The sequence below is a fragment of the Pristis pectinata genome, chromosome 12 (genome assembly GCF_009764475.1).
Source record: "Pristis pectinata isolate sPriPec2 chromosome 12, sPriPec2.1.pri, whole genome shotgun sequence".
In the NCBI taxonomy this organism is placed as follows: domain Eukaryota; kingdom Metazoa; phylum Chordata; class Chondrichthyes; order Rhinopristiformes; family Pristidae; genus Pristis; species Pristis pectinata.
In genome coordinates this window covers 23448115-23463485 of record NC_067416.1, presented here as the reverse complement: position 1 = coordinate 23463485, position 15371 = coordinate 23448115, and the positions used below count along the sequence as shown (strand labels likewise).

General features: G+C 39.1%; 1 protein-coding gene across 1 annotated transcript in view; it reads right to left on the bottom strand.

Annotated features, from left to right (window-relative positions):
- The window catches only part of dock1 (dedicator of cytokinesis 1), a 432222-nt gene that overhangs the window by 85620 nt on the left and 331231 nt on the right, over positions 1-15371 (bottom strand). The window contains exons 34-37 of the mRNA XM_052026984.1: positions 12060-12145; positions 11738-11894; positions 9650-9690; positions 7142-7232 (exon numbers count right to left, since the gene is read on the bottom strand). Of these exons, the coding sequence (XP_051882944.1) occupies positions 7142-7232; positions 9650-9690; positions 11738-11894; positions 12060-12145 (375 nt within the window). The remainder of the gene's footprint in view (positions 1-7141; positions 7233-9649; positions 9691-11737; positions 11895-12059; positions 12146-15371) is intronic.

Below are 15371 nucleotides of genomic sequence, written 5' to 3'. Positions count from 1 at the left end.
TCCTGAAGCCTGTGTTGCCTGCCTGGTGCCTGGGTTCGGAACATCTCATCTGACCTGTTGAGGAATTTGGAATGGGAAGGGAAATATCCAGTTGTCGTGGTCCATGTGGGTACCAACGACACAGGTAGAACAAGGAAAGAGGTTCTGATGAGGGAATTTATGCAGGGAGGGACTAAATTAAAAAGTAAAACCAAAAAGGTAGTAATCTCTGGATTGCAACCTGAGCCACATGCAAATTGGCACAGGTCAATAAGATCAGAGAGTTAAATGTGTGGCTCAAAGATTGGTGTGGGAGAAGTGGATTTGAATTCGTGGGACACTAGCACCAGTATTGGGGAAGGAGGGAGCTGTTCCAATGGGATGGGCTCTACCTGAACCACGCCGGGACCAGGGTCCTGGCGAATCACATAACTAGGGCTGTGGATAGGGCTCGACATTAAATAGTAAGGGGGTGGGTTCAACAGATTGGAAAAGTATGGAAAAAATAAAAGGGAAGGAGAGTGCAGGAGAGGTTACTGAAGTCTCCAGAATAAAGAATAAGACAGAAAGTTTAGAAAGGGATAAGAATTTAACTTCAGGCAACATGAAGACAAATTTGAGAAGAAAGGTGGTGAATACAGGACTGAAGGTGTTATATCTGAATGCACGATGTATACGAAATAAGGTAGATGAACTCATGGCGCAGTGAGAAATTGGCAGGTATAAAGTTGTGGGCATCACAGAGTCATGGTTGAAAGATCATAGCTGGAAGCTAAACATCCAAGGATACATATCCTATCGAAAAGATAAGCAGGTAGGCAGAGGGGATGGGGTGGCTCTGTTGGTAAAAAAATGAAATCAAATCCTTAGCAAGAAGTGACATAGGATCAGAAGATGTAGAATCCTTGTGGGTAGAGTTAAGAAAGTGCAAGGGTAAAAAGACCCTTATGGGAATTACATACAGGCCTCCAAATAGTAGCCAGGTACAAATTACAACAGGAGACAGAAAAGGCATGTAAAAAGGGCAATGTTACAGTGCTCATGGGAGATTTCAATATGCAGGTAGATTGGGAAAATCAGGTTGGTACTGGATTCCAAGAGAAGGAATTTGTAGAATGCCTACGAGAAGGCTTTTTAGAGCAGCTTGTGGTTGAGCCCACAAGGGCAAAGGGCAATTCTGGATTTGGTGCTGTGCAATGAGCCAGATTTGATTAGGGAGCTTAAGGTAAAGGAACCCTTAGGAGGCAGTGATCATAATATGATAGAATTCAAGCTGCAGTTTGAAAAGGAGAAGCTAAAATCAGATGTATCGGTATTATAGTTGAGTAAAGGTAACGACAGAGGCATAAGAGAGGAGCTGGCCAAAGTTGATTGGAAGATAACCCTAGCAGGGATGACGGTAGAGCAGCAATGGTAGGAGTTTCTGAGAGAAATTTGGAAGACGCAGGATCAGTTCATCCCAAAGAAAAAGCAGCATTCTAAAGGGAGGATGAGGCAACCGTGGCTGACAAGGGAAGTCAAAGACAGTTTAAAAGCAAAAGAGAGGGCATACAATATTGCAAAAATTACTGGGAAGCTAGAGGATTGGGAAGCATTTAAAAAACAACAGAAGACAACTAAAAAAGCAATAAGGGGAGAAAAGATGAAATATGAAGGTCAGTTAGCCAATAATATAAAAGAGGATACCAAAAGTTTTTTTCAGGTATATATATATATATAAAGAGTAAAAGAGAGGCAATACTGGACATTGGACCACTGGAAAATGATGCTGGAGAGATAGTAATGCGGAACAAAGACATGGCAAATGAACCGAATAAGTATTTTGCATCAGTCTTCACTGTGGAAGGCATCAGCAACATGTCAGAAATTCAAGAGAGTTGGGGGCAGAAGCGAATCACTATTATTGAGGAGAAGGTGTTTGGGAAGCTAAAAAAATTTGAAGGTAGATAAGTCACCTGGACTGGATGGACTACACCCCAGGGTTCTGAAAGAGGTAGCTAAAGAAATTGTGGAGGCATTAGTAGTGTTCTTTCAAGAATCACTAGATACAGGAGTGGTTCCAGAGGACTGGAAAATCACAAATGTCACTCCACTCTCTGGGGGGGGGGTGGTGTGGAGGTGGTGCGGGGAGGCAAAAGGCAGGAAATTATAAGCCAGTTAGCCTGACTTCAGTGGTGGGTAAGATATTAACAGTCCATTATTAAGGATAAGGTTGCAGGGTTCTTGGAAGATCATGATAAAATAAGCCGAACCCAGCAAGGTTTCCTTAAGGAGAGGTCCTGCCTGACAAATCTGTTGGAATTCTTTGAGGAAGTAACAGGCAGGATAGAAAAAGGAGAGTCAGTGGATGTTATTTACTTGGACTTTCAGAAGGCTTTTGACAAGGTGCTGCACGAGGCTGCTAAAACAAGACAGGAGCCCATGGTATTACAGGAAAGGTACTAGCATGGCTAGAAGATTGGTCGACTGGCAGAAGGCAAAGAGTATGAATAAAGGGGGCCTTTACTGGTTGGCTGCCAGAGACTAGTGGTGTTCTGCAGGGGTTGGTACTGGGTCCACTACTTTTCACGTCATATGTTAGTGACATGGATGACGGAATTGAGGGCTTTGTGGCCAAGTTTGCAGATGATACAAAGATAGGTGGAGGGGCAGGTAGTGTTGAAGAAGCAGGGAGTCTACAGAAGGACTTGGACAGATTGGGAGAATGGGCAAAGAAGTGGCAGATGGAATACAGCATAGGGAAGTGTACGGTCATGCACTTTGGTAGAAGGAATAAAGGCGTAGACTATTTTCTGAATGGGGAGCAAATTCAGAAATCGGAGGTGCAAGGGGACTTGGAAGTCTTAGTGCAGGATCCCCTAAAGATTAACTTGCAGGTTGAGTCGATAGTAAGGAAGGCAAATGTAATGTTAGCATTCATTTCAAGAGGACAAGAATATAAAAGCAAGGATGTAATGCTGAGGCTTTATAAGGCGTTGGTCAGACCACATTTGGAATACTGTGACCAGTTTTGGGCCCCATATCTAGGGAAGGATGTGCTGGCATTGGAGAGGGTCCAGAGGAGGTTTACAAGAATGATCCTGGCGATGAAAGGGTTAACACACGAGGAGCGTTTGATGGCTCTGGGTCTGTACTTGCTGGAGTTTAGAAGGATGAGGGGGGATCTCATTGAAACCCAATGAATATTGAAAGCCCTGGATAGAGTGGATGTGGAGAGGATGTTTCCAGTTGTGGGAGAGTCTAGGACAAGAGGGCACAGCCTCAGAATAGAAGGATGTCCCTTTAGAACAAAGATGAGGAAGAATTTCTTTAGCCAGAGGGTGGTAAATCTATGGAATTCATTACCACAGACGGCTGTGGAAGCCAATTCATTGGGTGTATTTAAAGCAGAGGTTGATAGGTTCTTGATTAGTAACAGCATCAAAAATTACAGGGAGAAGCCAGGAGAATGGGGTTAAGAGGGAAAAATAAATCAGCCATGATTGGATGGCAGAGCAGACTCGAAGGGCCAAATGGCCTAATTCTGCTCCTATGTCTTATGGTCTAAAAGGGTAACTAGGAGAGAGTAAGTCCCCTTAAGAATCAGTGTGGTAATCTATGTGTGGAGCCATGGGAGATGAGCGAGGTCAAAATGAGTACTTCTCGTCTGTATTTACCATGAAGAAGGACATGGAAACTGGTGAGCTTGGGGAACAGAACAGTGATACCCTGAAACATATTGACATTATGAAAGAGGAGTTACTGGCAGTCATGAAGTGCACAAAGGTGGATAAATCCCTGGGGCCTGACCGGGTGTACTCAAGTATGTTGTGGGAAGCAAGGGAAGAAATTGCTGGGGCCCTGACAGATTTTTGTATATCCGTTAGCCACCGGTGAGGTACCAGAAGACTGGAGGATGGCCTTTATGTTATGTTGTGCCTTTACATAACATGGGCTGCAAGGACAAGCCAGCAAACTGCAGGCCAGTGAGCCTTACATCTATGGTGGGAACGTGACTGAAAGGAATTGTGAGAGACAGGATTTATTTGCATTTGGAAAGGCAAGGACTGATTAGGGATAGTCAGCATTGCTTTGTGTGTGAGAAATGTCTCATGAATTTGATTTTTTTTTGAAGAAATGACGAAGGCAGGGTGGTAAGTGTCGTGTACATGGACTTTAGTAAGGCCTTTGACAAGGTCCCGCATGGTAGACTGGTCCAGAAGGTTAGAATACATGGGATCTAGAGTGAGCTGGCCAACTGAATACACAATTGGCTTGGTGGTAGGATTCATAGGGTGGTACTGGAGGGTTGTTTTCCAGATTGGAGGCCTGTGACCAGTGGTGTAACGTTTTGGATGAGAATGAAGGTGGCATGATTGGTAAGGTTTCTACCAAAATTAGTAGTAGACAGTGAAGGTTACAACAGGATAACAATCAACTGGGAAAATGGGCAAAGGAAGGGCAGATGGAATTTAATTGAGACAAGTGCAGAGTGATGCATTTTGGGAAGTTAAACCAGGCCAGGACATACACAGTGAATGGTAGGGGAGTGCTGCTCAACACAGAGACCTAAGGATACAAGTACACGGTTCCCTGAAAGTGGCAAGAGGTAGACAAAGTGGTAAAGAAGGTGTATAGTATGCTTACCTTCATTGGCCCTGGCATTGAGTACTGGAGTTGGAACATTGTGTCACAGTTGTACAAAACTGTGGCTAGACCATACTTGGAGTATTGTGTGCAGTGCTGGTTGCCATTCAATAGGAAGGATGTGATTAGGCTAGAGAGGGTGCGGAAAAGATTCACAAGGATGTTGCCGGTACTGGAGGGCTTAAATTATAAGGATAGATTGTATCGGCTGAGACTGTTTTCCCTGGATGAAAGAGGCTGAGGGGTGACCTTCTGGAGGTTTATAAAATGAGGGGCATAGATAGGGTAAGATACTCATAGCCTTTTTCCCAAGTTAGGGGAGTCTAAAACTAGCAGGCAGAGGGTTAAGGTGAGAGAGAAAAGATTTAAAGAGGATCTGAGGGGCCAGGTTTTCAACACGGAGGATGATGGGTATATGAAACGAGCTGCCAGACGAGGTGGTAGAAGCAGGTACAATGAGAATGTCTAAAAAAAAACATTTGTACAAGTATATAGATAGGAGAGATTTTGAGTGAGGTGGGCCAAACACAAGAAAATGGGATTAGCTTAGATCTGCATTTTGGTTAGCATGGATGAGTTGAGCCTATTTCAGTGCTGTATAACCCTATGAATCTGCGCAGTGAGCTAAGTTATATAATTGCTGTGTACAGCTATTGTTACTTAGGGCACAGTTAAAACTTGTATTAACATGGGAGACAGTAGGTTTTATAGCACTGCACTCGAAACCCAGGTGCAGAACCTAGAGAGGAGTGACATGCTGTATCCATAAGATCAGGAGACCCACCAAACATTACAACAATGTCAATGTCTCAGATGACAGTGGAAACAGATAACTATGGCAACCAATGGTTCATTTTGTACACCTTCTCATCTTAAACCAGTGTCTATTCACAGAATATACAGCACAGAGAGTTGGTTTCCATGAGACTTGGAGAGTAATAGATGATGACAATTTGGAGTGTGCAATGTGGGGAAATACATAGTTATATTTAGTAAATGGTGATTAGGTGCACAAGAAGTAGAAGCCCTCTGTATAGTGAAAGCAATGTCAGAGCAGTTTGAGTGAAACACATGGTAGATTGGCTAGGTTGGAAGACTTTGCTGAAGTGGAAGGAGTCACCATTAACTGTAAGTTTTTGTTGGGACTAGGGTACTAAGATTCAGTAACTACAAGATTTGGAGAGTGAGAAACTTGTTTGCCAAGAAATTAACAATTTTCAACATGATACAAAGCACTGTCAGCTGAATTTAAAAGGTGAGAAAATCAGATACATGGAAAGACAGCGTCACTTGGGTAAAACTTAAGGTGGTAGGCAGCAGGATCTGAAGAGGAATAATTTGCTCAGGATCACTCTGGGAGTAGAAATCTAGATATCAGAAGATGAGCAGCATTGGTGAGAAAAGAGAGAGAGATCTGCATTCCTCAGGGGAAGTTGTTGATGTCTTGACTTAATCAGAAAAAATGAACAAAACCATGGTAGGAGAAATGTCGGAATGGTTGCAACCAGCTAATAAAGGAGGGCAACTTAAGTGGGATGATGCTGGAATAACAAAGAGATAAGGAGAAATCAACAGTTAGTCCAATTGACAGAAATGTTCACAGAGAGACTGTTTGCAACAACAAGCTGGGGAAAAAGTTTGTAAATGGTAATTATGCAGAAGAGCGAAATAGGTTTCATAAAACACAGTCTCAATTTACTTGTAAGAAGGTACATGGCCACTCAGTAGCATTAAAATGGCAATCTTAAAAGGCAGGTTTGAAGGATGTGGCTTGTGGTGTATCTTGGCCGGGAACACTTTTGTATTCACACCATTTACTTGGAATGAAAAAGCATTCTATTCCCTCAGCATCAGCCACATTAATAAGGAAGCAAAATATATCCCTACTTCCATCCAACAACCATATTGAGAAAAATAACATTAACTAGTATAGCGCTGTGAAACTGAAGTGAGACAGCTAATGAGAGGAACAGTAACAGCAATTAGAGCTGATGCTGGGCCAGCACTGATTTCAGTAGAACTGACAGATTTTCCATGACTCAGTTCCTGATCTGAACTGAGAATTCCGGTGGCAAAACTTCTAACTAACTGCCAGCAACTCATGAGGCAGTAACTCGGAAGAAAGCAATGTTGTCATGTGAGAAGAAAAAGATTTAAAATTAGAAAAGTGATGGAATTTTTCATTTGTCCACAAACACAAGATATAGCATTATGACAGGCTTTTAAACCACAATTTCATGAAGAAAATGACAGGCTTCTTCTGGCTCCTTGTGAAGCATTTTTTTAAAAAAGTGCTGATATAATAATAACTTGCAACATATAAGCTGATTGATGCTTTCAAATCTTCGAAGTAAAGTTGGCATTTGGAATGCAAGGTTACTTTCTTAACTACAATAAGCAAAGCCAAATAGAAGGTTCACAGACTAAACCCATTACCTGCTTTATTATGCTTCTTTCATTTTTACTGATACCATCATCATAATAATAGTTTTCAAAAGCTTAGACAATAATTTGATGCCATGAATTAAAATATTACCTTAAGGAGCTTTGCATTAAGTAGCAATGTGTAGGCAGCTTCAGTGTAGTTATCACACTCTTTGTGCAGGTCACACAGCTTGTACAGATACCTGAGAAAGCAATATTTTCAGTTTTGAAGATATATCCAGCACGTGTTCATATACAATACCCTGAATAAAGTCCTAATATATCAAATACAAAGTCTATTCTTAAAGCAATATTTATTTGTATTCTCGGATGAACAGTTTAATTAGCCTTAGTAACTCTGGCTTTGGAATTTCTCAGTGTCAAGCTTCTGCTGCAAATATATTTGAAGTAACTTCAGGTAAGAACAGGATCAAGATTTATTATTCAAGGTGTCAAAAAGGGAGCGAGGCCAGTCTATCTATCAATGGGAATATGTTTAAGAAGCTATTATTAAAGATGTTATAGCAGGGCACTTTGGAAAAAATGGAGATAATCTGGCAAATTCTACGTGGTTTGGTAAAAAGGAAATCATGTTTAATCCATTTATTGGAGTTTCTTGAAGAAGCTATGGATAAAGGGGACCAAGTGGATGTACAATACTTGGATTTGAAGAAGGCATTTGATAAGGTGTTGCATCAAAGGTTATTGTGAGAATAATAGTTCATGCTGTGGGAGGTAATATATTGTTATCAACAGAAGATTGCCAGGCTAACAGGAAACAGAAAGGAGGTATAAATGAGGGTTTCCTGGTTCCAGTGATGTTCCACAAGTATCAGTGCTAGAGCCTCAATACTGTACAATTTATATAAATGATTTGGATGAAAGAATCAAATGTATGGTTGCTAAATTTGCCAATGATAGATAGAAAAGTAAGTTGTGAAGAGGACATAAGGAGGTTACAAAGGCACACAGATAGAATCCGTGAATGGGCAAATTTTGCAAATGGAGTAAAATATGGGAATATGTGAAATTGTCCATTTTAGAAGGAAAAAACTTAGAAATCATATTATCTAAATGATGAGAAACTGCAGAGCGTTGAATTACAGAGGGATCTGCATGTCTTAAGTGCATGATTCGCAAAAGTCTAATATTCAAGTACTACAATTACTTGGGAAAACTAACAGAACGTCAACATTTGTTGCTAAGTACAAAGGTAGGAACGTTATGCTTCAGCTATACAGGATTTTGGCAAGACCACATCTAGAGTACTGATTTTTTAAAAATTAAGGATGTTAATGTATTGTAAGCAATTCAGAGATGATATACTAGACAAGTACCTGGACAGTACAGGTTGGACAGGCTAGGCTTGTATCTGCTGGAGTTTAGAAGAATGACAGGGGATTTGATTGAAACATATGAGATCCCGATTGGTTTTGACAGAGTGCATGTGAAGGGGATGTTTCCACTTATGGGAGGATCTACAACTAGGTGTCACTGTTTAAAAATAAAGCATGGTCCATTTGAGACAGAAATGAGACCAAACTTTTTCTCTCAGAGGGTCACGAGTCCCTGGAACTCTTTTCGTCAAAAGGCGATGGAGGTAATCTTTGAATGTTTTTAACACAGAGGTAGATTGATACTTGATAGGTAAAGGGGCAAAAGGTTAATGTGGATAGACAGGAACATGGATTTGAGATTACAATCCGATCAGCCATTCCATCAAGGAGTCAAAGTCTTCAGCGGAGGTCAGTAGGAGGAAACTGGAATTAAGGGTTTGGTGGGGTGGAGGGGTAGGGGTAAATGTAGTTGGATAGTTCAGAAAATAGAAACATTATGCTATGGAGAATTAGTAACATTTGCTTAACATACCTCACTGGCAAATAATGGATCTACATTGTCACCAATGCACAATTAGGGTGTAAGACCCAGTTTCTCATTAAATATTTCTGTGCAATTTATGCATATTGGTGTCAGCTACAGCTCTGTTGGTAGCACTTCTGCCTGAATCAGAATGGTCTAGGTTCAAGTCTCATTTCAGAAATTTGAGCACAAAAATCTGGACCATACTGGTATTCCTATAGTGTGCTGCATGGGAGTACTAGTGAGGGACCATCTTTCAGATAATGTCTCCTGCACTTCGAAAGTACTTCACTGGGCATAAAGAACATTTGGACTTCCTGAAAAGAATATTAAAGGTAGTGTATCTATGATTTTATTTCCTCAAAATCTTATAGCATAGATCTTTTGTTTCTAATTAGGCTCTTATTGGCCTCTGGCTTTTCCATCTGTGCTCTTGTTCCGTAATTGACAAGAGTTCACCTAGGATCACTACTGAGGTGACTGATTAAAGTACACAAATCAAAGGCTAAAAATGTTACTTTGCCCAATAGGTGCGATGTCAATAAATAAATGGCTTCACATCTTTGTTCTAGAGGTCTGAGTCCCGATATAAATTAAGCCTGATTGGCAATGGCAATTTGCCTGTTCAATGTTAACTGGAAGGCCCAACACAGGTCAACATTCGGGTACTGACTAATTCTTATTCATATATTGGAAAGGAATCTTTTTTTGGCAACTCAGAACTTCGAATTTAATTGCGCTGTGAAAATGTTTTGCATACCTGATGTACATTTCTTCTCTTTCAATTTCTTTGTAAAAGTTCTGAAATGCAGATCAAAGGTTTTTTTTAACCGGTTTTCTAACACACACAGGTTTTTCAAATAGAAGAAAAAGGTACTTAAAAAAAAATAGCTTATAAATTCCTCAATCTTTGTTCCACTGGCAGAAATATAACATGATTTCTACCTGTTTCTAAATTTAACCAACCCCTCGAATTGAGGTCAATTTCAAAACTGTCATTCACAACACCACAGGAGTTCCCATTCTACTGAACTAGTAGGAATTAAAGAGCTATAATGGCAATCCATCACGGCTCCAACCAGTTTGATGGAGACATTGAATGCATATACATTTCAATTTCTAATTACAAGTTGCAATGCTCCCTTAAGAGCAACTGAATTATCAGATGGATTCCTATCAGAAACTATCTTTGCGGGCCCTCTTTGTGGCTGCAACATAGCAAGAATGTCATTCCACAATCAAAAGTTTGGGGAATATATTTGATAATTAGTCCTTGAAGCTGGTTGAGTGTATTGGTGCCAAACTGGATTTTCACAAATGCAACTGTATCCTACAGTGAATCACCAATATGCTTATAACTCAGGTAAAGCGTTTTAATAAAGACGGGAACAGACAGCTGTGGCTAAACTTCCTCTGTGCATTTACGTTGACAGGGAATAGACAAAAGGTCTGGGAATGCATACTCAAAGACAAACATTAATTACCAGCGTCCAATTGCCAGTGGAATTTCACACGATAAGAGAGGCAGCATAATTAGCTCTTTCCAATGATTAAAAATGAAATAATTGTTTTGGATATAACGATAAAACTGAAAACAGTGTCTAAAGTGATGGGCAACTTTTGGAGCACAAAATGTCTCTGATAGGCCCATCTCTTGCTAATGACAATGAACAGTAATCATCCAATGTTCGAAAAATCAATTTGATGCACTGGAAGAGACTGGTGAGATCACCTTAACAAGTTATTCGGGAGAAAAATATGGAATATTTCTTAATGCAGTAGTAAAGGATACATTTCCACCAAAGCAGTAAATGGTAGTTCAATTAGCTATTTTAAACTTGAGGTCAACTGGGGATTTTGCTAGCCAAAGAATATGTAATCCAGATGATGGATGAAAGAATTCAGTGAGATTACATATACTTAATTTATCAGCTCTATTATTCAATATCAATGACACATTCAAAACTCAAATTGCCAACCAGTTATGGTCCACCTCTAGTATTTCTAAAGTATACGCACTTACTGCTTTATCAACTTGGAAAATGATAATTCAAAAGTGTAATTCTTCATAGGCAGCTATAAACTCAAGGTTTTTTTATTTCTAGGTATATCCATCTTATGCTTTCGGAAGTCTTTTGTAATTTTCCTTGAACTTCATTTCATACTGATCAGCATTTTATCCTAAGCAAATGAATCTCATTGTAATCGTTGCCATAATAGAACCACTGAAAACCTTACCACAATAGATAACAAACTTCATGTATGAAACAGACCAACAATTTTTTTTGATGTGATAAAATTTATATATTTTCTAAAAAACTTCATTTTGGGATTATGTTTTGCTCAAGTCCTTTGAATCACTTTTATTATAAAGGATGAAATGCACACTGTTCTCGGGAATAGGACAAATTTAATCTGAGTTTAAGTTGAGGTGGCTTTAATGGATTGTCAGATCATTATTACTATGGGAATAGCTATTCAGTGCAATGTACTGAGTAAATTCAACAATTTCAAAAGTATCTGCAATTGAAACAACCTTGGGCTGGAGATAGGACTTCTGTACTATTAACTTGAAACACTTATTCCCAATGGAAGCAAAGCAATCAATGAAATTACACTGAAGAGTATCAAATGCTGAATGTTCAATGTGCACATTTTCTGCATCAGCCTTTATTTTCCAGAAAGAAATTTAGATCATCACTGGTGTCCCATATGCACTCTTGGGCTTTTACTTTGTGATGTCACACAGCAATAATTTGGCCACTAAATAAATATTCATGCAATAAGTGAACTATACATTTCTAAAGATGGCAAAAATCATAAAAAATAAAATCACAAAAGCCCTTACCAATACATTAACTGTACAGCTCATTCGGTTTTCTTTGTTTTCATCGTGCATGATTGTTCTGTAATCCAAAAGCCTCTCCATAAGCCTGACAACTAGCATGACAAAATTTTCTCCACTCTTAGCAAGATACTTGTGCTTTCGACAGTGTTCCAGAAGGCTGAATAAAATAGTAAATAGCATATTTCATTTTAGGCATATAGAAAAATAATTAAGATCAAATTTAAAGTAATACAATGTCCATTTCACAAATATTCCCAATATTCACAAACTTTCATTGTTACAAAATCTAAATATACTGTTATTATTTTCAATTGAAACTTACATCTTCTCAAACAGCACTTTATACTGCTCATCCCCTCTGCCTCCTTCTACTTCATGATCTAGCTTGGTGATGATCTCATTTTCAAACTATAATGAAACAAATGTTTTTAGTTCAATGTATATAATTCAATTATTGCTGGATATTTCAATATTTTATATACTTTGAATAGATGTGTACAATAAATGTTCACTTCTACCTTACTTCATTGACCTTAAGTGGAATAAATTCAAAATGATTCATTCATTGTCAATTGTTGTGCAATTGTGGACACTGGCAGAACGCAGTAAATCTGTAAGACTATAAGCTTTTGCAAACAAATTTAAGAATCTATTACTCTCCTTGCTAAAACAAAATCTTGCTTAATCTGTATGAACACATGTAGATAATATAAATTAATTTTTCCGTGGTTAACAATTTTGAAAACATTCAGATTTCAGTAAGCCAACGTTTTGAAAATAAACAGCTGAAGAAGAAATATGTATTTCCACAACCAGAGTAGCTGGTACTTTGGAAGAATCATTATTTTAACTCCATCGCCTCACCAATCACATCCAGGAGAAATTTGGCCCAATGCGTTCCAAATTCCTGACAGCATCACAACAGATTAATGTTTGAATATTGAAAACAACATTGAATAAACTGTCTCAAACAGACCCTTGTTAATTTTCACATTTGCCTGTGATAGAGGCAAGTGAAAAGGAACAAGCAATTAAAAAAAAACTAGTGCAGGTGTGAATGACTGTTAAAACTATATCCAACTTCTGTGGCTTGAACAGTATGCTAATCAGCATCTTGTGTAAATTTGTGACCTTCACTTCACATTTTCTAAATGCCTGCCCTCTCTTAGAGATAATATTGATATGAAAGCAATTACTTTTTGATTTTGATTTTTAAGGATCGTAAATAAAATATGGCATTCTGTTGTTTTAAAATACCTGCCTTATAAAGAACTTTTGCCAAGCAATTTGAATATTATTTACTGCAGTGCTCCACAAAAGGATGTTCCCTGAGGTGAACTTGCAGGCCATTTTGCACCATTAAGCAACTTTGACTGATTATCTCCTAATGTGCAAGAGTCCTTTGGAGTATCAGCAGGGAAATTAGATCATGTGGTTCTGAGGTGTCATCATTTTTGGCCTATCCTGGAATAATTAAGGTTTAGTGGATTGGGACCCCACTAATGCAATTCTCATTACCTATCTTCTGTCATTTGGGACCAATCACTTATCCACAGCTCTTCCCCAACCACCGCCCCAACTCTCCTTAGTTACAACAACATCTCATCTCTTGACTGCCAACTCCTCATTCTCTCATCCTCACTGATTTCCTGAACGGACCTTTCCCTCCATCCTAATCGCTCTGCACCAGATCCTCCTCATCACTCCTAGTTCTCATGTATGATAAAGCTGACCCTGAAATTATTGTAGATGGCTCTGCAGCTCCAGGACCTGACCTTTTGTTTGACCGCTACATTTTTTATAATTATACATAGAAGCTATACTTCAGCTAAAGCATTTCAAAAAAAAATCAAAAGCTGGTGCAGCTGTATAACAGGGAGACTCCTGAGTGAAAGCAAAACCAATCTAACTCCTTAAGAATTCAAAAACCAGGAGGAACATTTATGAAAAGATATCCGTTGTGAAGAAATTTATAACCTATTTGAAAGTTACAATGTCAACAAGAACTTAATTATCTGTTGGCTATAGTAGTGGAGAAGTACTGATATATTACAGGCATCAAACACTAAGTGTTGTTTCAAATATTTATATTTTACACAAAATGTAAATACTTGGGGGGATGAGGAAGTCAAAGGAGACATTTGAAAACAGTAAGGAAAATGTGAAGCAGAAGTTTCAGTGCGGAAGTAGCAATGATGGCCAAAAAAAAAACACTCCTGGTGAAGTAGATAATTTGAAAGACTAAACAGAAATGGAACTGTAGTAGTAGAAGGCTGATGCAGGGGCCTATGATAAGCAACAAAGAGAGCAGGTTAGATTTGGAAATGAGCATAGGGATGATAAAATCAATATGCACTAAGACAGTTTGGCAAGTATAATAGGGCAGCATAAGTGTAGGACTGTATGTGGATGAAGATACAAGCTGTAGCATTCTGAAAGTATTTAGGCTGTGGAGACCACCAATGAGCAAATCAAGCAACACAGTAGTAGAAGAACCAAAATGATAGAGACATAGATTAGAATCTTGGCTGTGGTGCTGTAGAGGTAAATAAAGCTCTTTGATGCTTTGTAGCCATCAAATGTGAAAAGTTGCTTCAAATATTTTACACAAATTATATTAGTGTATACATGATACTCTGCTGGGTAAATTAGAAATGAATATGATCTTTTCTTATTACTATGAATGTGTAAAGCACACCAAAGCCTTTCATCATAGTTTTCCATAGATGAAAATAAAAATATGAAGTGTTTTCAGTGGCTTAAATAATATTGAGGCATGTCTAAAAGGCTAAAAGAATCAAAAGGGCATTAGTGGGTATGTCCGAGGGAGAATAAGTTCCAGTGATATGGGAAAATAAGAAAGGGAATGAGTTTAATGGGATATTCCCCGGAAGTCATCATAGACCCAATAGGTTGAATGGTCTCCTTCTGTGTCATTATAAGATAAATCTCTCTGCTTAGTTGGCTGAATTGATTATGGACAATATTACTAAGCGACAAAATGGACCACGGTTACACACCAAAATTATGAAGTCACAGAATCATACGGCCTGGAAATAGGCCATTTCGCCCACCAATCAATGCTGGCCAGTGGGACCCATCTGTATTAATCCCATCATGCAGCACTTGGCCTGTAGCCTTCTATGCCAAGTTGATTCAAGTGCCTGTCTGGACACTTCTTAAATGTGATCAGCAACTCTGCTTCCGCCACTCTCTCAGATAAGATTTCTTTATTAGTCACGTGTACATCAAAACACACAGTGTAATGCATCCTTGCGTAGAAAGTTCTGGGGGCAGCCTGCAAGTGTCGCCACGCTTTCTGTGCCCACATAGCACACCCGCAACTCCTAACCCGTATGTCTTTAGAATATGGGAGGAAACCAGAGCACCCAGAGGAAACCCATGCATTCATGGGGAGAACGTACAAACTCCTTACAGACAGTGGCCGGAATTGAACCCGGGTCTCTGGCGCTGTAATAGCGCTACACTACCGTGCAGGTACTCACATTCTCTGGGTGAAAATGGTCGCCTTAGATCTACTCTAAATCTCTTATTCCTTACCCTAATCCTATATCCTCTAGGTTTAACTACCTTTGATATGGAGGAAAGTTTCTTGCAGTCTATCCTATCTATA